The 26,812-nt window shown below is 35.4% G+C and overlaps 3 protein-coding genes and 1 non-coding gene across 4 annotated transcripts; 2 read left to right on the top strand and 2 right to left on the bottom strand.

Annotated features, from left to right (window-relative positions):
- The first annotated feature begins 604 nt into the window (after positions 1 to 604).
- On the top strand, positions 605 to 8,027 carry LOC585551 (gem-associated protein 2). Its single transcript, XM_030973148.1, has 6 exons — positions 605 to 782; positions 2,243 to 2,330; positions 3,065 to 3,211; positions 3,992 to 4,171; positions 5,216 to 5,395; positions 7,251 to 8,027. Exons 1-6 carry the CDS (start codon positions 667 to 669, stop codon positions 7,344 to 7,346), a joined length of 807 nt encoding a protein of 268 aa, XP_030829008.1. The 5' UTR covers positions 605 to 666; the 3' UTR covers positions 7,347 to 8,027.
- A 716-nt stretch (positions 8,028 to 8,743) lies between these two features.
- LOC585574 (persulfide dioxygenase ETHE1, mitochondrial) lies at positions 8,744 to 18,271 on the bottom strand. Its single transcript, XM_030972733.1, has 7 exons — positions 17,713 to 18,271; positions 16,940 to 17,084; positions 15,734 to 15,882; positions 13,466 to 13,607; positions 12,806 to 12,895; positions 12,005 to 12,120; positions 8,744 to 11,367 (listed from the first exon to the last, which is right to left on the bottom strand). The coding sequence occupies exons 1-6, from the start codon at positions 18,001 to 18,003 to the stop codon at positions 12,005 to 12,007; spliced, it is 933 nt and encodes a 310-aa protein (XP_030828593.1). The 5' UTR covers positions 18,004 to 18,271; the 3' UTR covers positions 8,744 to 11,367.
- A 171-nt stretch (positions 18,272 to 18,442) lies between these two features.
- On the top strand, positions 18,443 to 18,514 carry TRNAD-GUC. The gene has a single exon. It is a non-coding gene; the product is annotated as a tRNA-Asp (tRNA).
- A 1,805-nt stretch (positions 18,515 to 20,319) lies between these two features.
- LOC585599 (NADH dehydrogenase [ubiquinone] 1 alpha subcomplex subunit 5) lies at positions 20,320 to 25,553 on the bottom strand. Its single transcript, XM_031000394.1, has 5 exons — positions 25,473 to 25,553; positions 22,562 to 22,606; positions 21,846 to 21,962; positions 21,399 to 21,464; positions 20,320 to 20,895 (listed from the first exon to the last, which is right to left on the bottom strand). Exons 1-5 carry the CDS (start codon positions 25,491 to 25,493, stop codon positions 20,797 to 20,799), a joined length of 348 nt encoding a protein of 115 aa, XP_030856254.1. The 5' UTR covers positions 25,494 to 25,553; the 3' UTR covers positions 20,320 to 20,796.
- Positions 25,554 to 26,812: the final 1,259 nt, after the last annotated feature.

Here is a 26,812-nt window from a genome sequence, read left to right as displayed (position 1 = left end):
AAATCATGGAATTTATGTTTTGTGAATTAAAATATGATATATTATATGAAAAGAATTGTGACCATCATTTTGAACTATGATTGTACCTTATCATGCAGTATGCTCTTAACAGATAGACTGTCAGAAATATACTGAATTATTTGGCAACATCGGAATGAGAGAGAGACAGAGAGGAAGAGAGAACAAGAAAAAAAGGAGAGAGAGAGAGAGAGAGAGAGAGAGGGTAGAGAAGGAGAGAGAGAGAGAGAGAGAGAGAGAGAGAGAGAGAGAGAAAGGAGAGGGAGAAGAGAGAGAGAGGGATTGAGAAATATGGCCATGGGGTATATAATTTTTCTTTTTTTCTCCCCCTCAAAGATCAAATGCCCTATAAGAGTGTCAGCTCAGATGAATTTGGTTTAATAGAGAAGAAAAAGAGTGAAATCAGAATTATTTGCTGGTTGGTTGATGAGTTAAACTAAACTTGCAAGAACGAATGACAGAAATAAACTCAAAAGTTCGTCACACTATGAACTTGTGTAGCTATAAAGAAAACAAAGGGGTTGAGGGTTTACTCCTCCATACCGCAGCGCACAGTGATTACTAACGTCGCTAGCTAAATAGCAATGCTGTCTGATATTAAGACTAGCAGAATTATTTTGGAAAAGCAGGAAAAGCAAGAAAAGCGTGATGGATGAACTTCTTCCAGTAGCTTTACCGATTGGACGTCCAGGTATTAATAGTGATCTTGAAGAAGACCATGGGAGGGCACCAGCAACTGCTGAAGAATATTTACTACGTGTTAGGTAAGGTAACTTTGAAATGATTGTTGTGGATAAGTTCGTGTGAAACCTTTCGTGTGTCCCACGTGTTAATTATTGTGTTTGTGCAATATAATAATTTATTTAAAAGAACCCCAAAATCCGTGTGGGTTTAACTGGCTATACCATGGGTTATTCTTTGTAAAGTTTATTTTGTTGTGAACAGGAGAGAATGTATTGACACCAATATATAAAGTATTAGGTTAACATGACGAGGGCCAAGGCCAGTCGAGTCTTGCCAGCCCGCAGATAATTAAATTTGTAATGCCTTAAGCCCCAGTCCCATATAAAGCCGGACCAGCACGGACGAGCACGGACCACTCCGGACCATCCCGGACCATGGTCTGGGGTGATCCGGGATGGTCCGGGATGTTTTGTTCAAAAAAGTGTGATGCTTTAAAAGCTACAGTCCCATATACGTCCCGGACCGTCCCGGACCATCCCGGACCCCATCCGGGGTGATCCGGGATTCGGTCCGTGTTGACACCGTGTTGGCACCGGGGTGGTCCTGGATGGTCCTGGATGGTCCTGGATGGTCCTGGGCGGTCAATAACTCACTCCCGGACTGCCACGGATCAACACGGACCGCCCCGGCGCCACTACGGATGACCCCGGACCCAGCACGGTGGCTACACGGATCACCCCGGATCAAACTATTGTCCCGGACCGTCCCGGACCACCCCGGCAGTTTTTGACCGTCAAAAACATCCGGGGTCGACTCCCGGACCGCCCAGGACCATCCAGGACCATCCAGGACCATCCAGGACCATCCAGGACCACCCCGGTGCCAACACGGTGTCAACACGGACCGAATCCCGGATCACCCCGGATGGGGTCCGGGATGGTCCGGGACGGTCCGGGACGTATATGGGACTGTAGCTTTACAGGATTGTATAATGCAACTGCAGGCCAGTTGGCTTCAGATTAAGTAATTTTTTTTAAAGGACGATAATTCCAGCACCTTCTTTAAAGTTGTGTATCGATACGGTACTTGTAAAAATGGTACCTTTCAACCAAAGGGCACATAATTCATTCATTTTCTTCCAAAATGCAAGTTGAGTTTCAGAGACAATGTTTTATACTTTTATTTCTCTGATAGTGTACAAGGGCAGAACATGTGAAAATGTGTATTTCTTTGATTGTCAAGATGTATCTATTGATTTTTTCCAGTCCCAAGTAAAACAAATTGATGTCAGTATCGATGTCAGAAAGTTGAAGGGCAGATAAAATGAGAGGAATAATGCAATGAGTTAGAGAAGTTGGCAGGAGGAAAGAGTGAAAGACAAAAAACAAACAAACAAAATTAATAAAGAAACTGTAGTATCTCTTGTATGATTAACATCGTAAGTTTGTATCTAATGATATAACTATTGGAATAAATACAATCACTAACAAATGTCTAAATCTGATGATTTTTATTCATTTATTTATTTTTTCTAATCCAGAAATGAAGCAAGGCAAACCCCAGATGTTGTAGTAGCACACCTTGACCGGGATACCTTGAAAAGCAAGCAGACAGTTGTTGTCTCAAATGTAAGTATTACTTAGTGATGAAATGTAAGAATCTTTGTGATTGAGTAACTTAAGATAAACAATAGATATCCTCATTTATACTTGACTTAAACAGTTCCATTGGCCTCAACTTACAGTTAAATTTTGTCAAATTCATTTGGCTATTTGTTGTTGTTGTTGTGGAAAAGCTCTTCATGTCCAAGTTATTGTCATGCCATCCTTGAACCCGATCATGCCGCATCTACTGGACTGTGTCAAGGTCTAAAAAATCATTCACCAAGCTGTAAGGTCGTCACTATATCCAAAATTATTTTGATTAAGAGAGTCATACCACATTGGAAGGTAACATGACAAGGGTGCTTTGAATAGGTATCATCTTTGTTTGTTTTCAAGCATTGTTCTAGTCATTTGTGAAATTTGGTGTAGATTCACAATCTTGCTACCCTTGCCGACAAAGAATTGAGTAAGGGAGAATGACAGGGGGGATGAGATATTGACATTAGGAACCGGAGAACTCTTTTACAAATTTAGCCAATATGGACATGTCATAATTCTCTTTTTTGATATATGCCATCCCCTTGAAAGACGGTTAATTGATACCAATATACAATTAAAAAAAAAAAAATCCCTGGTTTTTCTGTGACTTTTCATCTTTCCTATATTCTATCTTCCTTGATTGTTCCTCTCTCAAACTAATCCTATACTTCTTCTCTCTATGCTATTTCTTAATCCTACCACCCCATTTGTTTTGGTAGTCTACAGGTTTCAGCCCTGCTCCTCGAGGGTTTGCTCCTACCACAATGTGGCAGCGTCGGCAGTCTGCATCCTTCTCAGAACTGCGTCAGAGGCTAGCTGGAGTCACGGCTAGGATAGCGGGAGAGAGAAAGGAAAAGATGGAATTGGTTTGTATAAAATGAATCCAAAACATTATTCAATATTAATCAAATATCATTAAACTGGGATGTCCGAAAGTCAAGTATGTTTTAACAGACAATTATGTATGTTATGCATCAATCAATCAAGCATCATCAGTCTGTTGGTCAGTGAGTAACAGTCAGTTTGTCAAACAATCAAATTGCATCGTTCATTCAGTCAGCTAGTTGTTAAGCCATTTACCCCGTCAATCAACCAGTTGTTGATTAGTCAATTGATCAACAAATTAGTCAGTTAGTCAGTCAATCAGTCAATTATTCAGTCAATCAATTATTCAGTCAACCATTGAAGTAATCAAAACATTTATTAAGCAATTCAATAAGTTATTCAATAAGTTAATCACCCACTTCCATTGTGGAGTTGAACCTTATTTTTAAAAACACAAGGTGATTTACTCAGTCTCACACTACTATTCTCAATTCAATTCAATTTATTTCTGTTTCCAACAAAACATTACAAATCAATTATAAACATTTACAACATAGTAATACATATTGGAAACAGAGGGGTCCACTAGAAAGCAATGCTTGTACAATTATGGACCCCTCTCATTTCTTTGCATTCTATTTTTTCAAAACCATAACAAAACAAATTTTCTAACTAACATTATTTGTAATTTCCTTGATTGGTACTCAACATTCTGTTATGATGCGGTTCCACTGTGCTATCATCTCAATTATTCAATCAATCAACTATTGATCGGTTATTCAATTAACCAATCACACACTTATTCTGTCACTTCTTTACAGCCAAAGTACAAAGATGAGGACTCCTGGTGTCAGTTCTGTTTGGGGCGGACATTCCTGGATAGGATGAGAGCAAAGCAGGGGAGACCTCCGGTAGATGATGAAGAAGAGAATATATGCGGTCAGGTGACCATGACCACGCCCGTCCCACCATTGGTCACCGTCATCAGTTCACTCGACCAGGTACATGCATGCATTGTTACTTTGTATGGTCCGTATTATCTGGGAATGAAGGAATCTTAGTATGTGTATGGTATTGCTGATTGTGCATTGTCAGTTGTGCTCAAGAGTTTTACTATAATATCAAAGGGAACCAGTCACCCATTCACTCCCCCCCCCCCCACCTTCCCACAGAAAAATGAAAACATAAATAAAGAAGAGAAAATTTTATCATTTCACCTTTCAAAGCTATACAAATCATCAAAGTGACTACAGATATGGAACAGTAATTAATGCTAGTAAAAAGAAATTTACAATGAAATGTGTTATACATGTATATAACATAGTAAAACACATTGTGTAGATTGAAATGCACAAATACAAAAAAAATTTCTACTTGCATCATAAGATATGTTTGAGATATTTTGAGATATTAAAGTTGTTCATGTGTGGGTATATAGAGGGTAGCACACGAATGTAGGCACGGTAGCGTACGACTTCACGAACGACTTTTAACCCATACATGTACATGAACATCTTTGATATGTTCCATCTGTGATTTCCAATTTATTTATTCTAAGTTCTGGAAAAAAATGCCTGATTGTATTATAAAAGGCCCTAGATTTACCTCCTTATTTGTTTAACTACAAGGAGCTGGGTGTTGCAAAATCTTGCATTCATCAACAAACTAAAAGAAATTAAATGAAAAGTTTGGGGGCTTTCCAAAAATCAAAATAGGGGTAAACAATAATTTTGTGAGCATGGAACACGTACGTGCATGTATGTATAGATCCTTTGACTGTCGATAAATTGTACTTTCCTCTCATTTTCTTTATCATCCTGATATTGTCAGAGACATTATTAGGAGGCCATATTTATTTTACATTACTTAAATACCATTTAACAACATGGCAATCAGTAATAAAATGTCAATTTTACGAGCAGACATCATAATCTTCAAACTGACTTGTCCTTGAACAGACGATTGTTAATTTTTGCACGTACTACCCTTAATGATTCTATAGATATTATTTATTTGATTGTTTATTCATTTTTATTCATTTAAAGGCAATGGTACAGAAGTTGCTTGAATACCATGTGGAGTGGTTGGAAATGCTGGGTTTCTCTATAGCGCAGGGGTGCTGGCTGTTTGCTCTCCTGTCTTGCTTTGAGAAACCTCTTTTAGCCGACTCTACGGCTACCATACGAACCCTCTCCAGGCATTGTGCTACTCTAAGAGCTGTGATGGTAAGTATGATGTAACAAACAGTGCTCCGACATTTCCTCCTGCAACAATTGTTTCAGGCTTTCTTCTGTCAAAGATGGATAGTTGGGGTTGGGTTGCAATTGGATTTTAGTTTAGGATTAGAGTTGGAGTTATGGTTTGGAAACTTCAGGTTTCGGTTGGGTTCTGGGTTTGAGGTTATTGGAAGTGAAGCAATTGTCACTGGAGCATGTGTCGTACAGCTAATGATATGTTCTATCAAGCAAAATACAGAGTCATCTACATACATGAATAGCCTAGGGCTGCACAATAATGCATTTTTGGCTATTAAATTATTGTTAGCTCTATTTAATATAGCTGATATGGCGATATATTGTTAGCCTCCTAAAAACCGTTCTCTCTTTCTCTCTCTCTCTCACTCTATCTCATTCACTCTCTCTCTCTCTCTCTCTCTTCTCACTTTCTTCACATAGCTTTAATACATAACCTTAACAAATGGGTTAAAGAGAATGGTAGAATGATAATGTTTTTATTGATTTTGTATGAATATTTACATGCACTTTGACCATATTCCATCTTTGTCTTTATGATCAAACACAAATGGGTATTTTTGTATGTTCTTGTCGATAGACACGTAATTTATTTGATTGATTTATGTACATTATATTTATTTCTATGTATGTTCTTGTCAATAGACACATACTTTATTTGATTAATTTATGGAAATTATATTTATTTGTACTACCCGTACTAGGGATATATTTATTTTTACCACCTTTCTATTAATACTCTAAATCTTGAGTCTTTATGTTCTTTTTACCACCATAAATAAATCATTGCAACATTTTGCCTTAATAAACAAATTCTGATTTTGGTAAAATGAAACTACCAATAGTTTTATTATCTGATAGAGGGGTTTTATTTCTAAGTTCTGATTCCTGTAAATTCTGAGATGTAGGCTTCATTTCACACGTCAGCCATACACCGGTAAACAAATAAAACAACCCCATACATGTATGTACATGTACCAAACGTGCGACATAGAGGTGCTATAACAGAGCAATAGTACACTGGCACCAAGTATGATAAATCTTTCCACAATTATGGCTACCAACCCACTTGTAGATAATTGCAACAGTTTTCGCTTTGTAATTTGAAACCCTATTTTGGCAAATGCTTAAAACTAGTTCAAAGAATAAAAATAGACAAAACACGGGACAGTTAATGCCTTACAAATGCCCTGCTCCAAAATCTTATGATATAACTCAGTATGCAATATCATATCATGGTCTCTTCTCATATATTCCAGTGGAAATACATGTAATTTTAATTTTGTTGCCAGACCATTTGCTTGGTGATATACTGCCTTTATTGCAATATTCTAATTTACTATGTGTAGGAGAATTTCGAATTTTGTTTTTCGGTTTATTGTTTTTTCTTTCTTATGTCTGTTACATGTACTTTTCTCTAAGCGCCATGAGCACTGAAAGGTGGACCTGTGCGCTATACAAGTAGCCACTATTATTATTTATTATTATGGAAAAGAACCCTCACCATACTCGTCATGATGTTTGCAACAGTTTTCTAAGATATCAAGAATTGGTTGTTATGCTAAAGTGAACCATAAGAGCAAGCTTCATTAAAAATAAGGAAAGAAAATCTTCTAAGTAAAACAACAGCTTTAGCTGAGGTTCTATGACACATACTCAGGCAACAATTGCTCTGCAGTCGATCGGATTCCCTACACTACAGATATTTCTAGTTTTAACTCTAGATCCAACACTATACCTAACTTGGCCTAAAAACTCCACCAAAATTTACAAATCGTAAAATGTATTAATGATATCATCTGTATTATTTCTCTTTACTCTCCTGCAGGACTCAAATACAGAAGAGAATCTAGTAGCGCTCAATCTTATAATTAGCATCATCGCACGATACTTTGATCAGACAGACTTGGCAGACAATGGATGATTTCATCCTCCAAAAGACACTCCTCATGGTGATACTATGCCGTCTTGCTGTTGTGCCAGGGGTTACATGAACGATATTACCTGATGGACACATGCTGATCTGTTTTCAACCAGCCAGAATTAAAAGTGACATGTGTGATGGTTAGTCTCTTTATACCACTCTTAATAGAGACACTCTGAACTCTGAATGACACAAAGTAACCACACATGAGCTATACCTGGCAAGAGAACAAGGTTTCTTTATTCACAAGATCTTATGGAATGTAGATAGATAGATGCCACTATACAGTAACACGTTTCATGCAATTGATATCATATTGTAACATCCCTTCTGTTTTTTTAATTGAGAATTAGTTGTGCCCCTGACACTGGTATTTGTGCGACACAGCATGCACAATGTGAACATCCCCTTGCAAGAGCTGTGCCCGTGTCCTGGATTATTCACATGCCTAACAAATATCAAGGCACCTCTGTGAGGCAAGATTGGGTTCCTGTAGCATGGCCCGACTCCTGTGCAACCCCTGTTAACATATACTTTTAACAGGATTGTAGATAATTGGTGAAAATTTTACTCGTTAAGATGGTACGACTTTTAGAGACCTATAGTATTTTCATAAGAAAATGAAATGACAAGTGATTAAACTTAACAACAGACACTTTGAAGATATTTTGTGTTTTTGTGTTTTTTTTTAAAATTATTATTATAATTATTATTATTATTTTATTTTATATTTTTAAATAAAAAAAAAATGTATTTATTGATTTTTTATATATTTTTGGGTGGGGGGGGGGGGGGGGGTCTTTCTTCTTACAAATTTGCCAAAACTTCTCAGATCATTAATTAATATTACAAGTATACGTTTTAATGGAAAGTGTGATTTGAAAAAGTGACATGCTCTAGAATATGATTACATTTTCAGTACATTTATAACTTTTCACATGCGAGTAATTCTTTAAACTAAATGGAATGCTGCCAACATGCCATGTCTGTCAGCTTTCATTCTAATGCCATAGAATTTTTTTATAGGCAAAGACTAAATATTTATAGCTTATAAACTTGAACAAGTCCAAACACGTTTTTTGTGTGTACTTCATGTCATACTTTATGTACTTCAGGTCCAGACTCGAAGTCAATTTTTTTCTTTCTCAATCACCTTCCATATTACATACACGTTTGTATCTGATTTCCAGGTTTACTTTCATGTTAGTAGTTAAAACTTCATTATTTGTTTTTCTTCAGTGGTGTTTTATAGTCTTGTTTCTAAAATAATAAACATAAGTTCAATATTTATTTACAAATCATACAGGTTTTATTTGTGGATTTAATTTTTGATTTATTACTTTTATAATCCTGCATCGTAAATGTTCTTTTTCTGTCTCCCTCTCTCTCTGTCTTCCTCTCTCTCTCTCTCTCTCTGTCTTCCTCTCTCTCGATTCTATAGATTTCCTTGATGTTGGCCAGTCTCGTCCTCCCTTTCTCTGTATTACACATACTGCTTTTCTTGTAAAAAAAACACATTTTTATATAAAAACAGAATCTGATGTGCATTTGAATTGTTCGTATATTCAATATGAATTGGGATGACAAATATTGACCAAAAAAAATGCATTTTTATATAATTTGATTTATTCATGAACACTTCATGACAAACCTCTGATAATGAAAATACTCTGGTTTGTTTGATGATGCACTCTTACCTTCATAATTTTATTAAAAATTTTAATGATCTTATCATGAACAGATGAACATTTCACAATTTTATCATGAACAAGTAAATAACATGTGTAGTACAAACATACTCTTCAGTGTTATTGCAGATTCTATCACACCAAATGCTTTCATTTTGAAAAGCTAATAATATTTATCGCTTAGTGATATAGTATAAAATGTAAGAAAACCCTTTGATTTCAAAAGAATTTATGATTATATCATGTGACAAACGTACATTAGATGAAATACAGTACAGTGTATATTTTCCTATCTGGTATGCTGCATATTGACATAAATCACCAGCGTTATATTCCTAGCAACAAGGCCCCCATAACACAAAGCTTAGCAACTGATCGTATGATTGATTTTTACGACTAATTGGACAACATGATCAACGCAATCGGTCGTAAAATCAATCGCTAAGCTTTGTGTTACAGGGCCCAGATGGTAACACAATACAAAATGAAATTCTTTTAAAGAAAGCATGATACTGACGAGAAGAGGCATGCAGTTATGTTGAATGAATGTTACGAAAATACAAAAAACACCTGGAATTGTCATACAACAAATAATGTTGGATTGTATCATACTGGCTCGTGTATGTATGTATGTATGTACATATGTATGAGTTTCTTTTAGTGGATTAGGAGAACTGTCGTTGGATTATCTCCCTCTCAGAGGGCAGTATTCATTTCTTCAATTTTTTAATATTCGGAACAAAGACAAGGACAGCTGCATATAAGAATTACATTCTGTCATAATATTATGTACAAGATATTACTGATGCTAGAATAATAAAAAGTATCTGCCAGTAGATAATCTGAATATCATATATAAAAACTGTGAAACATGGGGAATATACAATGAAGAATATTGTATACACATTTTTATCATGAAGACCGTTCGAAAGACATTCTGGAGAAAATTTGACTACAGGACTATGGCATATTATTCATTATACAGTAGGTCCAAGAAAATCATTTGAGACTTTTCTTTCTTCACTTTTCTTTCTTTTTAGCTTCTGCAACCAGTTAAATAACAATTGGATAAAAAATCACTTGAGGAGATCATGTACAGATTAATTGTGTTAGATAATCTTTAAAATTTAATTACAGTATTGCATCACAATGCGTAATTCAATGTTGACAGATGGATTAGATGATAATGCAGGGCAAAGGTTGAATATACAACAAGTTGCAAGTAACATTTGCAGCATAGATAAATTGACTACAGATTTGATAGCAGTCACTCATCTCTGCTGCGAATAGGAATGTTATTTGAGACTTGTATCAAAAATACATTCCCTATTATAAGATATTCAACCTTTTGCCCTGCATTATTATTTAATCCATCTGAGTTTTATTACATTACAATTTCAGTTATCAAGGAACCCTTGCAGCAAAAATGGCATTTTCTCTTTCAGTGTAGATATTGAATTCACACACACCAACATACATCGGTAAATAGTACACTGGTACCATTAACCCAATGTTGTTGGGGTTTTTCAATAAATGCTTAAATGGCTATCAGAAAAGCAAAAAGCAACAAAAAAAATCAAGCAATTGTTCCTTTTGTCCAAACAAAAGTTCACATAGAGGAGCATTTGCTTCAAAGACTTGCATGGAATTTGCATTTTTTTTAAATCTCACAACTGGATTCCAAAGGCTTTTTATATGACCATTACATCATACACCTCAACCTTTATTTTTCATCATGAAACCAGGGTCTAAACTTAGTCTTGTGAAACATCTGATTATGATTAGGAATAAAGGATTAAAAAAAAAGAAAATCAAATGAAGGAGAAGAAAGGTCCAATGAATTGTTACTTATTATGTCTAACAAATTCCAATCTTTCCCAAATCAATTTTGACAGCGACGATCTTAACTTTATTTTGGTTCTTATTTGATCCAAAGGTTTATGATCACAAATTTGGTATAATATCAAAGAGGAAGCACATGATCTTTCATAATGGTATATGTCTAATAACGCATTTACATGAATGTGTATTTATGGAAGAAACAGCTGGGGGGAAATTAGATTTCCCCCTTTTTTCAGAAACACATTGTATAGTTTATTGTTCATCTACATAATATCGCCTTGCACATTAAATCTGGCCTCCACCTGAATATGAATTATGATCTTGACACCATCTCCAGCTAGAAACCTCTCATTTCATCAGAAGACTTTGCCTTCAATGATGGATTAACACATGGGATTATTCACACGTTGTGTCTTTGTCTCCAGTTCTATCTCACTTGTCATATCCCTCTCCAACTATTCCACACACCAAGTTGGCAGGAAGAGCTTTGTCTGAAATAGTAAGGAAGAGTAATAATATGAAAAACAAAATGAGCAGCAAAGAAATTGTTATTAACAATTCATGGACTTGAGGTACTAATTTTTCATTAAATTCAATGCAATCTGGTAACTTCTTGAGTGATGATATCTCGCTGCCTAATCAAAGACACTTGTTCCATTGAAGAACAAAATACAGTCAACAATTAATTATGGAAAGATGGGAGTAGTGGCTAGTTATGGTATAGTTGTGGTAAGACAGAATATAGGAAAATTTCAGCACAAAGCTACTTTTGCGATACCAGAAGAGTATAGTTATTGCCCATCCCATCTTAAAAATAAATATTACCTCTATAATATTGCACTTTAATATGCTACTGACCCATACAACCTGCAAGTATGCATTTTCTGTTTAAACTCCAAAACAGCTCGTCCAAATGAAGAAATACTTCTGTCCACCCTGAATATTACAGGAATTCATTCTAAAGATAATTTGGGTTTCTAGTATATCTCTGAATAGCAGGGAAGAAAAGAAACCCATTTATGACATATATCTTTTCTTTTTACTTATACATCGTGGCTGTTTAAGAGATGAGCAGTCCCTAAATGTAATGAATAGACCTCTGACCAAAAGCAAAATTGGATTACTCACCTATCGCTTTTGGTAGGGGAGGTTGAGCTCTTGCATGATCTTGATGAACTCTTCTTTGGTCTTGGTCAGTCTGGGGTTAAACTGCAGCTCTTCTTTCACTGTTGTTACTGTCTGTCCTGCAGATTGTATAGAAAAGGCACTCTCTCCAATTATAACCCGTCAGTCGCTTACGGTGATATGATGCCAATATCCATCAAACATAATAAGGTACCGGTAGGCTCCCAGACTATCAGGAACATATGCTCACAAATATATTTTGTCGTTCATTACCATTACAATATCAACCTAATTGAGTAGATGCAACAATAAAGGTACCGGTACTATTATCATTAGATCTTCTTGTCAGCAACTCGGCATCATGACCATCATCATACATTATTATTATTATCATGACCATCTCCATCAACAGCTGAATGTCATCATTACAATAACCATCATCATCCTCATTATTCACTAACATGTATATCAATAATCATCTATCTTTAATAGCCCTGTCTTCATTCAAATCTTCATTCAAACCCCCCCCCCCCAAAAAAAAAAAAAATAATAATAATAATAATAATAATAATAATAATAAATAAATAAATAAATAAATAAATAGATAAAAAAAAAAAAAAAAAAAAAAAAAAAAAAAAAAAAAAAAATCAATTTTTTTTAATTTTTTTTTTAAATGTTCTAAAAGAGTATATCTGTAAAACACCTTTTAAGCACAAATATCGTAATCTTAATCCTTACTGGTATATCCAATCTGAAAGTGAAAGGCATCTATAATAGTTTAATTGATTAATATAGTCTTCATACCTGTGTAGTCATGGGCTGGCATTAGTCTTGTTGTTGGAGGTAATGAGAGAATCTTCCCATGTACATTATCATAGAGCATCCCAGAATCACCTGTTTGAAATCAAGCAAAGCCATAAATACATTCAATACAGAGTAACAGAAATACAGGTACATTGTCACTAAAGAAAGAATGAGCTCTTACGGTGTGGGGGTGGGAGAAGGGGGAGGGCTCACCTGTCATTTTAAGGGCTTTTTATTTCTTTAAAAGAATATGTTCATGGTGTAACTACTTTAATGAAGGATAAAAAATAAAGATGACGGCTAAGAAAGTCATTAGGCAAGGTAGCAATCAACTGAGACTTCAAAAATCCCTTTAGAGTCCGAGGGCATGGTGCAAAGAGATCACAGCTTATTTCATTAATTTTTTTAACAAAGAATAATGATTTGTATTTTGTGAGATATTAGACACTATTTGAGAATTATTTGAAACACAGCTAGCATGTCTGAATTCTAACAATTTGAAGTCAGTCTGTATATACCATGTCTTTTTGAGGGAAATACGACATAACTTCTGGCAATACTGGACTTTGAGTAACTTTTCATTTTTGTTTGGGGGGGGGGGGGGGGGATGGGGGGGGGGGGTTGAGGCCATTTCTCTATGTTACAGTAAATTTATGTTACCTTCCTGGAAATCTGTCCTTCCACATCCCCTGATGAGGATGGCATCTCCAGTAAATGCTATCACAGGTGTCCCTGTCTCATTGCGCAATACATAGGTGACACACCCAGATGTGTGGCCGGGGGTTGAAAGCACTTCTAGGGCCTACCAAATTGGAGTTGGGAGACACAAGAAAGTTAGTGGTTTCTTCTATGATAATTTCATTCTAACTGAATAATAAATGTTTACTACTTACAATTTCCACTTATATGTCATTCATGAATTATACCTCAATCATGGTATGTAGTAATTGGATGATGTACATGTAGGAAGGGGTGGGGCTTTTCCATGTTATTTGAGGGTGGGAGCTAGATATCTGAATATACAAGAAATTTCTTGGTATAGGAGTTCACTCTTGCTACAAAATATGTGTACCGGTATATTTCAAGATGGAAAAAAAGCTAGGTAGTGCAGCTTTTGTAAATGAGCGTGACAAAGAACCAGGGGTCTAAAAAAAAAGATTTTAGGGAAAGCAGGAAGGACTTCCAATTCGTCTTGTATATATATTGAAAGCAGCCGCATTCAATGAATAACAAGTGATGGGCTTTGGAACAGTAGATAAATGTATTTAGTTCATTAGACATTGTAAGGATTACCCTTGGCCAGTCAAAACAGTTCCGTTTGCGATTACATGCAGCAATGCAGACACATTACCACAATTGATGGTGATCTGTCTGTTTGTTTAAATTTAGACTTTGGACTTCCTTGAACAGCTTCTTTTACAAAAAACCCATTTATTGTTGAGCTCAGCAAAAAGTGGACCACGAGTAAACATTGCCTGAATTAAGAAGGTCTCTTAAACAGCATTTCCTGTAATCATATTATATGTCATGCAAGTGTTCCTTACAACCCCCGAAATGCCCAAAAGAGCCCCCGAAAATCAGAAAAAAGCCCCCGTAAATTTGCATAGAGTTCAATGCAAAACAAATTTTAGAATGTTATTTTTATGCAGGCAAGCTTGAAAAGTAGCCCCCCCCCCCCCCCAAAAAAAAAAAAAAAAAAAAAAAAAAAATAATAATAATAATTTTTTCCCTGGTTCCTTATGACATGTTGGATAAGAGTTGATTGGGGATACCACACATTTTCCACAGACCCAAGTCAGATTTATCACAGGCTTAGTATTCTAACACAGATTAAACATCTACAAGAGGTCTCATAGTTGAGTGTTTTCAACCTTTGACTTTGGAAAACAAGGTCATACGTTTGAGCCTTGATATGGCACTAATGCTATTTAGGATAATATCAATTCAATTCACATCTGCTAAACTGTCCATTAATTAGGCTGCTGTAAAGGGGTACTTAATAAATTTGAGCACAGTTATGACCAGGGTAAAACAAAATACTGCAGCCCAAGCCAGGAGCATCACAGTGTGAACTTTGAAGAGCATAATGGTTAACAAGAAGTCACTACCATTAGTATCATTGCTTTTATTAATTCATTTATAGTAGTACATTTGTGTAGAAATAGTAGTAAAATCCATAAATTTATGATTTTAACCTCTCCCGTGTCACACAGAGTGGAAGCCATTTTAACTAAATAAACTTCAAAGATTCATTTTTTATGAGTGTTCAATATATATTTCATTCTTAAATTTTATTTCAAATCTATTGAGACAACCTTCACAAAGTATATATGAACCCATTTCTAGTTTCTATCCAAATATTGAAGAGAAGGAAGAGTTCTGGTAAAGATGAAGAAGAAACGAATGTGAGCTTTTCTCATTACAGGTGTATCTGTGTGTAAGTTTGGAAGAATACAATACAACAAGGGTACCCTGAAAAGAATTGCTCTTAAAATGGGTTCACATTTGATATAAATGACAAATTGACAAGACATAGCTAGAAATTTTGGACAAAGAATTCATGTGCAGTCTCATATACTCATTTATGTGTACAGTGGGTGCAATTTCAACGAGGTTATGTAAAAAGAGATTTCTCTTCACTTTGATCATTTCAAAATAAAGCTGAATCAATAATCATTTACACTTTCCCTATTGCTTTGAGACTGGGCTTCATTGCATAAAACTTAGCACTGATGGTAATCTTATACACTTCCATGGAGACCTTGATTTGATTGGCTGCTGACAGTTGAGCGATGCTGCCAATGTAGTTACTATTCATGGCAAAGTTACTATTAGTGGTAAGTTATCTTTTAAGTAGAACATCAATCAACATTCTTGGGAGGGAACTGCTGCACATGTCCATGGCATGGAAGGGATTATGTTACTCACCAAATTACCAAACTTGATCTGATCACCCTCATCAATATAGAGATCTGCTTTGGCTCCACTGTTACCACTGATGATACTCTTACAGTTCGGTAGCTTCTCTTTGAGCAAACCACTTCCAGTTATGTGATCAGCATGACAATGGGTGTTTACTGAGAAATGAGAGAGTGAATGTAGAAATAGTAAGATTTATAAAGAAATAAAGATAAACATATAAAATAGTTTGATCATGAAATAATGCTTTAATCTAGTACATGTACCGTATATATGGTTGTCTTTCATCATATATACCAGCTATTACAAATAGGCTCCTGAAAAGTGTTGTGAAGGTTTTTTTTAAACCCATTATGTTAAAGAAAACAAAGTTTTTGTACTTTTTTAACTTGTTTGGAACTGGAAAGTAAGGGTAAATATTTAAAGAGTGCAAGACAGGTCAAACAACTGATAAGTCTGCAGATTTACATTTAAGGCTCCAGCCTCCAGGTCTATCAAAACATGATGCAATATGTCACAGCCGAGGAGGAGTCAAATTACTGATCTTAAATACCCACACGTCGTTGTGTGTCTAGACGGTTTGTGTAACCAGTCAGTTGATCTCCAACAATCTTTTAAAGAAAAAAATAGACCATAAATCAATTATAAATGACTAGTGTTGGACAAGATTATTAAGGACAAATATTTATGGTGTCTAGTGGCAGCTATTTGATGCATATTTTTTATATCCATAATATCCATTTTAATGGGTTTTCAATTGCAAAACAGATAGGAAAATTGTGCACAGAAGGCTGGATACACAATTACCATCATTAGATCGGCAATGCCTAATAAATATCATGGTTTGTAGAAACTCTGTATATACCTTGTAAAAGCTTAAACCAGTGGGGTGTTTCACAAAGATCCTAAGTTGAACTTATCTCTAAGTTGGACTTAACAATTATGGAAAGCTGTTAGCATCTATGAAATATTTTGTAAAAGTTATCTGAAAAGGCATAAAATTGTTGATTCAAATCATTCATATTTTCTATTATCAAGGAGATTTCATGTTCTTGATGTGGAATTTATAAAAGGTCTAAATATTTTAGTTTTTGCTTTGTATTGTATTTTATTTTAAGGCTACAATTGGCTCGCCATAATTTTTAAGTCCAACTTAGAGTTAAGTTTGACTAGGATCTTTGTGAAACACCCCCTGATGTTTGATAGGAGACTTACCAGCATAGATAAGATTAAGCCCAAGATCTTCCACAAGATGCAAGTCCCTCTTAACGAGTTCAATGACAGGGTCAATGAGGATTGCATCCTTAGTATCCTTGTCTGCAAGCAGATAGGTGTATGTGTAAGACTGGTAGTCAAAAAGCTGAACAGAATGAAAAACGGTAATGATTAACAACAAGACAGATTTATAAGTTCATGGGCAACTTTTGTATTTTGCAATGGAATTACTGTATTCAATTTATTTTTCTTCAGTATGACTTTCTCTAGGACTAGTACTAGATCTAGATCTAGACTTCTAGACCAAAGTACAAGAATGACAGAAAAACTGGTAAATAGATCTAGATCTAGATGTCTATGTTGCTCACATGGATTGAGAGAAAAATAATGAATCTGAAAACATTGGTAAAGTCTTCTGTATTAGATCTAGGGTCTAGATAAATATAGATCTAGTCTAGACCTAGTTGGAAAGTATTTAAACAATACTACTACTAGACCCTGTATCTGTGCATTACCCAATTTCAAAAATATTCAGCAGGGAATATAATAATGCCTATCTCATGAAGATAAATACAGTAATTAGACCACAATGAATCTTTTTGACTTGACAGTTTAATTAATGGACATGAAAACCTTGATTAAAAGTTTCTTTTTGAAATCACATTCCTTTATTTTTTGGCCAGCCTAACTCCCTAAGAGCTGAATTATATGAGTCAATAACTTGACAGTTTGATGAAACAAAACAAAGAAGAAAGGTTGAGATGACTACTCACCTGTCTAAAAATAAGATTTGAAGGATCAGGAAGAGTTTCAGCAGACATATTTCTCACAAAGTTGACCAAATTACATGAAGTGTTATTATATTCTTGAAGAAGCCTTGATCTCGATCTCGCAGGTGTATGAGCTGACAGCGTGTGAAGTGATTGGGACTGATCAACGTGTTGAAGTCGAGAGCAAGCGAGAGAGACAGCGCCAGATTTTACGGTCTGATTGCGCCTGGCTATTCCTGCTGCTAGCTCGACTGTAACTTTAGACAAACGCAACCCTAACCCAAAGGAAGACATGATGTCAATTAATGCAATCTTGTTTTTTCAGGTGCACATTTATACAGGTCACAGGCAATAAAGGTCGTTACAGCTGGATGCTTGGCGCCTCTACGTACCAGCCACATGCGCAACACTGAATAATAATGTACCAATACAAGTGGAGAATACAAAGTCAAAGAAATTTCTTGAGCCAATGAGAGGAAAGGTTTTGTGGGTGTGTCAGGAGGAGTGGCTTCTTCAGCTTTCACTCGATCCTCGATCTCTCTGCGCTATAACATGTAATGCCTATACGTAACGCTTGGTGTACGTCTTTGGTGTACATACTAGCTTTACACACTCAATCTTATACACACGTTATATTTGTCTACGGGCGCGGTCCGTGCGTACCAACTCAGTGCAGTGCACATGGCAAAACAATGTTTTGACTACTGTAGTAATTCCCGCTCTTTCAGCGAATTCCTTGGTAGTATAGTGGTAAGTATCTCCGCCTGTCACGCGGAAGACCGGGGTTCGATTCCCCGCCAAGGAGGCTTCATTTTTTTTCTTCTTTCTTCCTTTTGTTCTTAATTCTCATTTCCCCTACCATATCTATCTATTTGATAATATACTTCATTCATTTCTAGTTATTCTCTTTAAAACAAATTCAAGTAAACTGGCCAGTTTTTGGAGACAGAGACATAAAAAGTACCATTAGGCCTAAAATAAAAACTAATATATTGCCCTTTGCGACCTACCCACACATCTGAAAATCTATGGTCGGCATTTTTTAAAAGTTTTTTTTTTTTTAACCGTTTTTTTTAGATTTGTTTATTATTAATGAATAAAAAAAATGTATTTTGTTTGTTGGGATAAATGGGATATAAATGCATAAAATCAAATCATTCCCAAATTCTCACTCGTCTTCTGCCCTAGTTTCAAAATCCTACTAGCGTAAACATCTCGATCAACACAACATTGCAAACCATGGATTATTACGAGGTGAAAAAGATATGAATGGAATGATGACGCTGAAACACATGTATTAAAGCATTAAAAACTGAGAAATATCAGCCAGAAGAGGGCGGGGGAAAAAAAAGAACAACATTATTTTTTTTTAATCACACGCGACCGACCCATGTTTTGGCACCCAAAGGGCAATACAACAAGTTTTTATTTTAGGCCTTACTATTAATAGAATATAATTATTAGAATAGTTAACTTTATCAAAAGATGAAATCTGTGTACCCAGACGTCGTGTATCTGGACAGTTGATATAAAACAACATTTAGAAGAAGTTTAAAGCAATATTTCATAAATGTTCTTAGAATTATAAAGGATAATATTATCGTGAAGGACAAATATTCACAATGGTTAGTGCTATTTGATGAATATTTTCCGTTAAATTCAAAGGCAAAAGAGAATTTGTTATCTTTGTTAAGCGGACACCCATGCAGCCCCCCATCATACTTGTTATTTGACCAATTTCCTTCGTATTTATTGTACCAAGTCACAATCATAAAAAGCAATTGAAAAGAGCTGCCCCTACCCATTTAAAAATAAAGTTAGACCTAATTTCTTTGACCGCTGGGAAGTTGTTGATATAATAATCTGACAAAAACCCTGACAGAGTTAATTAATGAGTTAGAATTATAATTGAAAAATTGTAAAGAATCAAATTACCCAGTTTGGAAGGGGAATAATCGAGACGTAGAGGTCGGGCCTGAAGGCAGGGGCCTCCTCAATAATGATAAAACAAATAATAAAACAAACTAATTTTCATGGTGGACTACAAAATAATTATTCTCTATATCACTCATACTCCCAAGGATCACACTAATAATACCTCCATCTTCCTCCCTCGACCCCCTTCTCTCTCTCACTCTCAATTTTATCTCTTTCTCTCTCTCTCTTTCCTCTCTCTCATCTCTTTCCTCTGACTCTCTTTTCCTATCTCTTCATGGTTTTCTCTCTTCTCTTCTCTCACAAGTCGTTCTTATGCTCATTGAAAGTGCATTTCAAAGGCAATATTTTTTCATGAAGAAATATTTGAAGGTCATATTTTAGTTATAGAATAGAAAAATTGAACCCATATCATACAGAGCAAAATATTTTCTGGTAATTGGTACATTTTCAGTTTTTATATTACGGTGTATCAAGTCCTGTTAATTATAAACTTGAAGTTTATAATTATTTAGTTCCCCCATCAATGAAAACCATTTTTTATAAATGTGTAGTTTAGCAATCTACAATTTGTCCATATTTTGAATAAATTGGAAATTGATTTTGAGGTTACAAGCAATGGTCAAACACATGTTCCAAAGAGATAATGAAATAAATATATCAAGATCACACAACTTTAAATGAACATCATTTTATTAGTTTGTTCCATATTACACTGCAAATAATGTATTCACAGTACGTGATACACATAAATTGTCATATTTACATGTTATTCAAATGGACTTCATAACCTGTTGATATTACTTAGAGATTTCAAATTGGGAAACACCATTTCTAAAAATGTCATGTAATTCTACATCAGCAGGTGATGAAGTCCAAGTATTCTCTGCCACAGGACTTTGAAGAAAGAGAGATAATAAACAATGCACACCATTTAATGGTATTAAGCTATCCTGTCAAGGCGGAGCATTTCCAAGGGCAAAGGATTACCCAAAGGATAACCTCTGACAAAACTTAAGCTGACTAAATGTGGTGTACATGCAGAACCCCACGTGATAACTGTGCATAACAAACACACCAATAAAGACCTCTGCCATTAATTGCATCCTATTATAGATAAAACTGAATCATTCTGCTATACAACTAGAAAGTTCATGGCCACTTCCATTGTCCGGGAGGGGCGTCGCCTCGAAGGGGTTCCCAGGACTTCCAGGCGGCCATCTTCCTTGCAAGTGAGAGCTCTGCTTCTGCCTACAATGGATAAAGAAACAATGTCATATAAAAAAAATCAAAGTAAATTGATGGAGAAGAAAGGTGTAACTATAGAAAAGAAAATGAAGACACCCCAGTTATTAATTTCTATGAATCCAAAAGTGCTTCGTGCCATGGAAATGAAATATTAAAAAAGATTCAAGAAGAAACTTAAGCACCATTTGTGTATGTTGTAGTTTTAATTTTATATAATTGTTTTGAAATTGTACAGAGCGCCTTGAGCAGTCTTTTAGAATGGATATATGCGATTTATATATTATTATTATGATACATGTAATACAAATATTCCAACTACAAGTCTACCACTCGTGGACAAAAAAACAAACACAATGTTAATTTCTATGCAAGCCAGACACAGTACTAACAGTAACAGGTCACAACTTGATAAAACACCTCAGATGTACAATGTATGTTTCTGAAGCAACTTCACAGTATTAGATAATTGGAGCAATATTTACTGGAAATGTTAATATCATCTTTACCTGAAGGACGACTTCTTCTATTTGGCCTGCATTGAGCTTTTGTTCTACTTTTTCGGCATTACCTTCCTGAAAAATATAAAATAGAATAACAAATATTAAACTTGAATGGTAATAGTTGATGATTGCCTAGAGAGCATTTCATTACAAACATCCAAGAATAATGATAATTTTTCCTCTTCATATGTCTCTTTGAATATTATAAGGCTCATATATCTTCATTTAGAAACTTCTATTAATAACTTACTGGCTCAGGACATAAAATTATATTTAAAAAAAAAATAACTCATGGAATCTTTGTCACAATTAGACCTTATAAACATCTGCAGAAAATTTACTTTCTGCCACTGATTTCAAAACTTTTTTTAAAAAATGGTGCCTCGCTAATTGAATGAAGCAACAACAAATGTGTATGGTACTTGCAATTAAAAAAACATGTTGCAAACTTACTGATTGTACAACAGAAAGCCTGTCATTTACAACCTGCTCAGTGTACAGTCTGTATGATGCCTCTTTAGGCATCTGCTTCACAGCGGATAGGATCTTGTTATACAATATCTTCAATTTCTGTAATTAAAAGAGATGTAAAATGCAAAAAATTAGGTTCACATTAATTATTTATATTCCAAACATCTGTGTAAAAAGATCGCTACAAAATGTATTCAATTTCTGTAGTCAAAAAGGGTGTAAAATTCAAAGATTGTACTTACCTTAGATACTTTTAAGTACAAAGAAAATTCAAACTAATACATGTATGCATATTCACATTTAAATACATCAAAATATTGCTCTAAATTAGATACAATGCACTTGCAGCATCTACATTCTGTATGGCATAATAAGTAAGCATTTTCATTTATCTACTAAAAATAAAAAAGCAATTTTTTTTTTCAGTAAACATATGAATTCTTTCAGGGTGCCCAAAATACTTCCACAGGTTTACTTTAAAGCAAACTTTCTTTATGTAACTACTAGTCCACCACTACAGAACTACAATCATGGAAAGCTCCACATGGACAAAAAGCAAATGGCAAAATTGTATGGGAGTGAGATTTTTGTTTCTCCCTATATATTTATTAATATGGGCAATCCATAGACTAATTAAAATCTAATTTGAATCTATAACATCAATGCGTATGGCCCGTCAAAGGCGTCATTAAACATACCTCATGAGGGTTAGCCTCTACCGCCAGTCCAACCAAACCAGTGGTCTACAAAAAAAAATGTTCAAAATGAATGGTTAGATAACTGCAGTGTCTCATTTAACTGACTTACTTAAAAACAACAAAATAAGATTAATAAAATGTCCACCTCTCTTCTTTTTTCTTCTTTTTTCTTTTTGGGGGAGAGATTTATAGTCAACCACAACACTCACATCTCAGGCTCTAGCACTGCCACTGATTGTAATGATGAAAACACTGCAGAGCAATAGATTTTGCATGCCAGGGAACACATTTTTATCTTCAGATTATAGGACTAAGAAATAAGGTAGGAATTTTATGTGATCCATGATTTCTCATACTCTATAAGAATTTAAGAATTGATTCACACAATAATTTAGATAATTACGGTAAGCCACTTTTCATTACATTGTGCTGGCGTATACCCCTCATGCACTCAGACTGAAAGGAATGTCAACTCACATACGTATTAATATGATTAGAAATATTTTGGATGGGTAAATTTGTCTATATTACACACACATATGTGGGCTTAGCTAGTGGTCTATATGCTACTAGTGTTGCTAGTAGGACAAAAGTTAAAACTTTGAGCGTGACCCAAGTTCACGCACAGTTCCATATCTCACAAATCCAGAACTACCAGAAGATTTCGAAAATCTGAAACCACAAATGAAAAGAGGAACCTACAATCACCTAGTGGCTAGTGATAACATTTTTATGAAATTGGGTGAGAAATTATGTTTAATGATAACGGAAGATCAACTCATTTTTTAGTTTGTGTTTTGCATCTGTTACAGTTCCCCCAAAACATGAACTCACTGACAAAGGTCTGGAAATCTTCTTTTGGAGGAAAGATACACCTTAATTGTTAGTAAAAAATTATACCAACTGGTTGTATGAAATTTTGCCTTCAATTTCATATGACTATTTTAATCAGCTGTAAACTCTTGTGAGCGAATTAAGAATTAATTGAATTTTGAGATTGCAATATCTCTGGAATTTTGTAACAATATATTTTTTAGTTGCACCATGTGAAGTTAGAATTTTGCCATCCATTTACTAGTTAATGTAAATAAATATGTGTAGCATACCGGTATGAGAAATCATTGATTGAATTTCACATTCTTTTTCTTTTGCTAAATGTGTGCAAAATTTGATGAACACCATCATACTAGACTAGGACAAAAGAAACATGTAAAATCTAAATTGAGGCAGAGCTCTTTTTTTACAGAGAGTAGTAAACGAATGGAATGGTCTCCCATCATATGTAGCAGAAAGTCCATCACTCAATTATTTCAAATCAAATCTTGACAAGTACTGGTCACTGAAGAAGGACAAGTTTAATCCTGATGAACTATTCAACTGTCCATGTTCATCCGTAACCGCGCAACGCCAAATTCAACAGTAACTCACTAAAGGACATCGAGGGGCAAATAAGTTTTGTATAACTTTATGCCTACTTCCAAGGTATGGTATGGTATGGTATGGTCTGAGATTAGAAGACTCTTAATTTTTAGACTTTTCTTCTTGTGTTGTTTAATAATAGTTCTGACGATGGTTTCCTACTTTGTGATAATGTTTCCCCTTCCTAAGACGTCTGTGTCTTGCTGGCGTTGATATGGTGGCAAAATGCTGAATTTAAGTGTAATTGCAAAAGATCCCCCATACCATAAAGGCATAAACCACAATTTGCTTCGCACAGTAGCATTTCATTGGTTTTGCCTCCCTTTTCCCACTCAACACACAAGCATGTTTTTGGTAATGTACGTGCTGACGAATGAGTGGATTCCTTCTCAAACCACAATAAATGTAGGGTATCTGATTGCGCACTCGGTTATGTATGCTAAAGCCCTTCCCATGGAGATCGCACGCAACCCTGTGCAGTCTACGTGGCAGATGCAGATAACACATTACACATCCCTTCGATCTTGATCTTGATTTTGATCTATGGTTTGAGTTTGATCTGGGCAAAGAGGGCTTCGTGAAACACGTAGCGGACAAGTAGCTAACCGACGCTTATTTAGTCAAGAAGTCGGTTTCGAGATGACGGTTTCGAGAAACGGGCCACAGAAGTCAAGTGTATATTTTATGATCGAGCGTACGTACGCCCTCTCAGGCACTCCAGCAAAGCATAGAGAGTCAATGCTAAAGCGTATTGACCTCTGCGCCATCTACACGTTCGTAATGGCGTTATCACAGTTTTTCCTTCATAATCATTTTTGCCTTTGGCGTAGACTAGAAGGGATGAGATTGACGGCAGCGAGAGTTTAACACGGCTTGCAAGATTTTCAACATGGATGTCGATTTTGACCCATAATTTCCTTAAAACGGACCATTAAACGGATTATTTCAATCAAGTTAGTAAGTGGAACCGATGTATTATAGCCTAGGCCTAATGTAAAATTGGATATGCACGAGGTAAAATGACATTTTGGGGGATTTTGGGGGCATAACAATACGGCCGTGGCAAGTTTGTTCATGTTTGTGGGAGGGGCCTAACGGCTAAAATCTAGCTGTGATATCTTCAACATAGGCTGGCATAGGCGATCGTTCTGTCTCTATAACCGGAGGTCTAGTGGAGCCAGACGTAGTCTCAGTGGAACAACCGACGGTATAGAGACTGAAGCTTTCGGTCTACTCCTATGTGTGCTCTCAGGCAGGGGCCTCTGTCGATTCACTTCAAGTGATCTGCTAGTAATACTTATTACAGTCCCACACCATCATTTCAACGTCAGCAACATTCCAATTAAAATATATTTTCAAAATACATGACATTATTTGGCTCAATTCCTGTAGTAATAGTGTATCAATAACGATATAAATAAAGATTGATTGTTGAACATATGTAAGAAGAGCTCCAAAACATAATTGTAAGAAGAATAACCGAGTTTTTCACCTTTTTAATAGCTCCTGACATGGTGATCCACTCAGCTCAGATCCAAGATTGGCAAGCTGGTACGCGCGCGCGCTTACCTATGCAGGCAAAGAGAGACAATAGCAAAGAGTGGTTCGTCAAGAAATTAAGCATGCGAGCTACTGTGGTATACATTCCTTTGGGGGGGGGGGGGCGTTAAAAAAATGCACAGTCCCTGGGCTTTATGCGGAGTTTTGGAACCCTTGAGCCTCAATACAAACTGTGAAGGTCTTTAAATCATATTTGAGTCACATTTTTAATATGATCGAAATTTATATAAATATGGGAATAATATATAAATGATTTAAAATGGCTGCAAACCTAGATCTATATGGTGGCTGCATGCAAGGTGAAGAGAAGGTCTCTTGCATGGATATATTTATTCAGTATATACTCAGTATACTGACGATGTCCAGTGTTCTCTGTGTAATTCTGGTGATGCTTGTGCCCATATATATTTTGCAAAAGAAAGACAAATCATCTAAAAGGTCATTTAATTGGTTACAGACAAATTAAACCAACAGTTTGTGCTATAATTATGCGAATCCTTTTCAGTTCAGTTAATTAAAGCAACTCATAAAGCTAATCACAATAATTTTCTAGCAACTTTTGTCTCACTTTTACTTACCAAAGAGTTCATGAATCAAACATATAAGAAGGCTGTGGTAGACGGTCTAACGTTAAGCCGTCTTCACGGCTTGACTTGTAACTTATAACATTCATATGACTTTTAAGTATTGTGTTGTACTATTTATCTATACTGTAGTTTATAAACAATGAATTAATTATTCATTCTCATTTGTATTTTTTATTTTATATGTCTAGGCATATACACCAGGAGATATGGTTATGTATTTGATTGCATCAATTTGCATGTTATACTGATCAAAATGGGGTCGAAAAAGTCAATAAAATTGACTCAACTCATCATCTCAACTTAATAAACAAAACATGGTCGCAACCATTTTTCGAAAAATCAACTCAAGGACAATTTCAATATTGCTCCGACAGAGAACGCGAATGATTGTATAATCATAGGAGAAAAACTGAAATCAATTATATACAGAATATTCATCACGATTTGAAAAAATACTTTTCAGTTCTGAGTGGTCACGATCCACTCAGTGACCAAATCAAGGCCAATTCAAGCATTCATAACTAGTCTTAATCGTCCGATTTATTTCAAACCTTTGTCATTCTGTTCCTCAGATTTGTCATCTGTCATACAAATTAACTGAATACAAAGTTTGGATTGCCCTAAACAAATTCAAGTAAGTCACATTTTACATTATTTCAAGTAATTTATTCACTGGTATTATAGG

The sequence above is a fragment of the Strongylocentrotus purpuratus genome, unplaced genomic scaffold (genome assembly GCF_000002235.5).
Source record: "Strongylocentrotus purpuratus isolate Spur 01 unplaced genomic scaffold, Spur_5.0 spur5_scaffold_6, whole genome shotgun sequence".
NCBI lineage: Eukaryota > Metazoa > Echinodermata > Echinoidea > Camarodonta > Strongylocentrotidae > Strongylocentrotus > Strongylocentrotus purpuratus.
The sequence above is the reverse complement of the archived record's forward strand: the minus strand, read 5'-3'. Positions and strand labels throughout refer to the sequence as shown.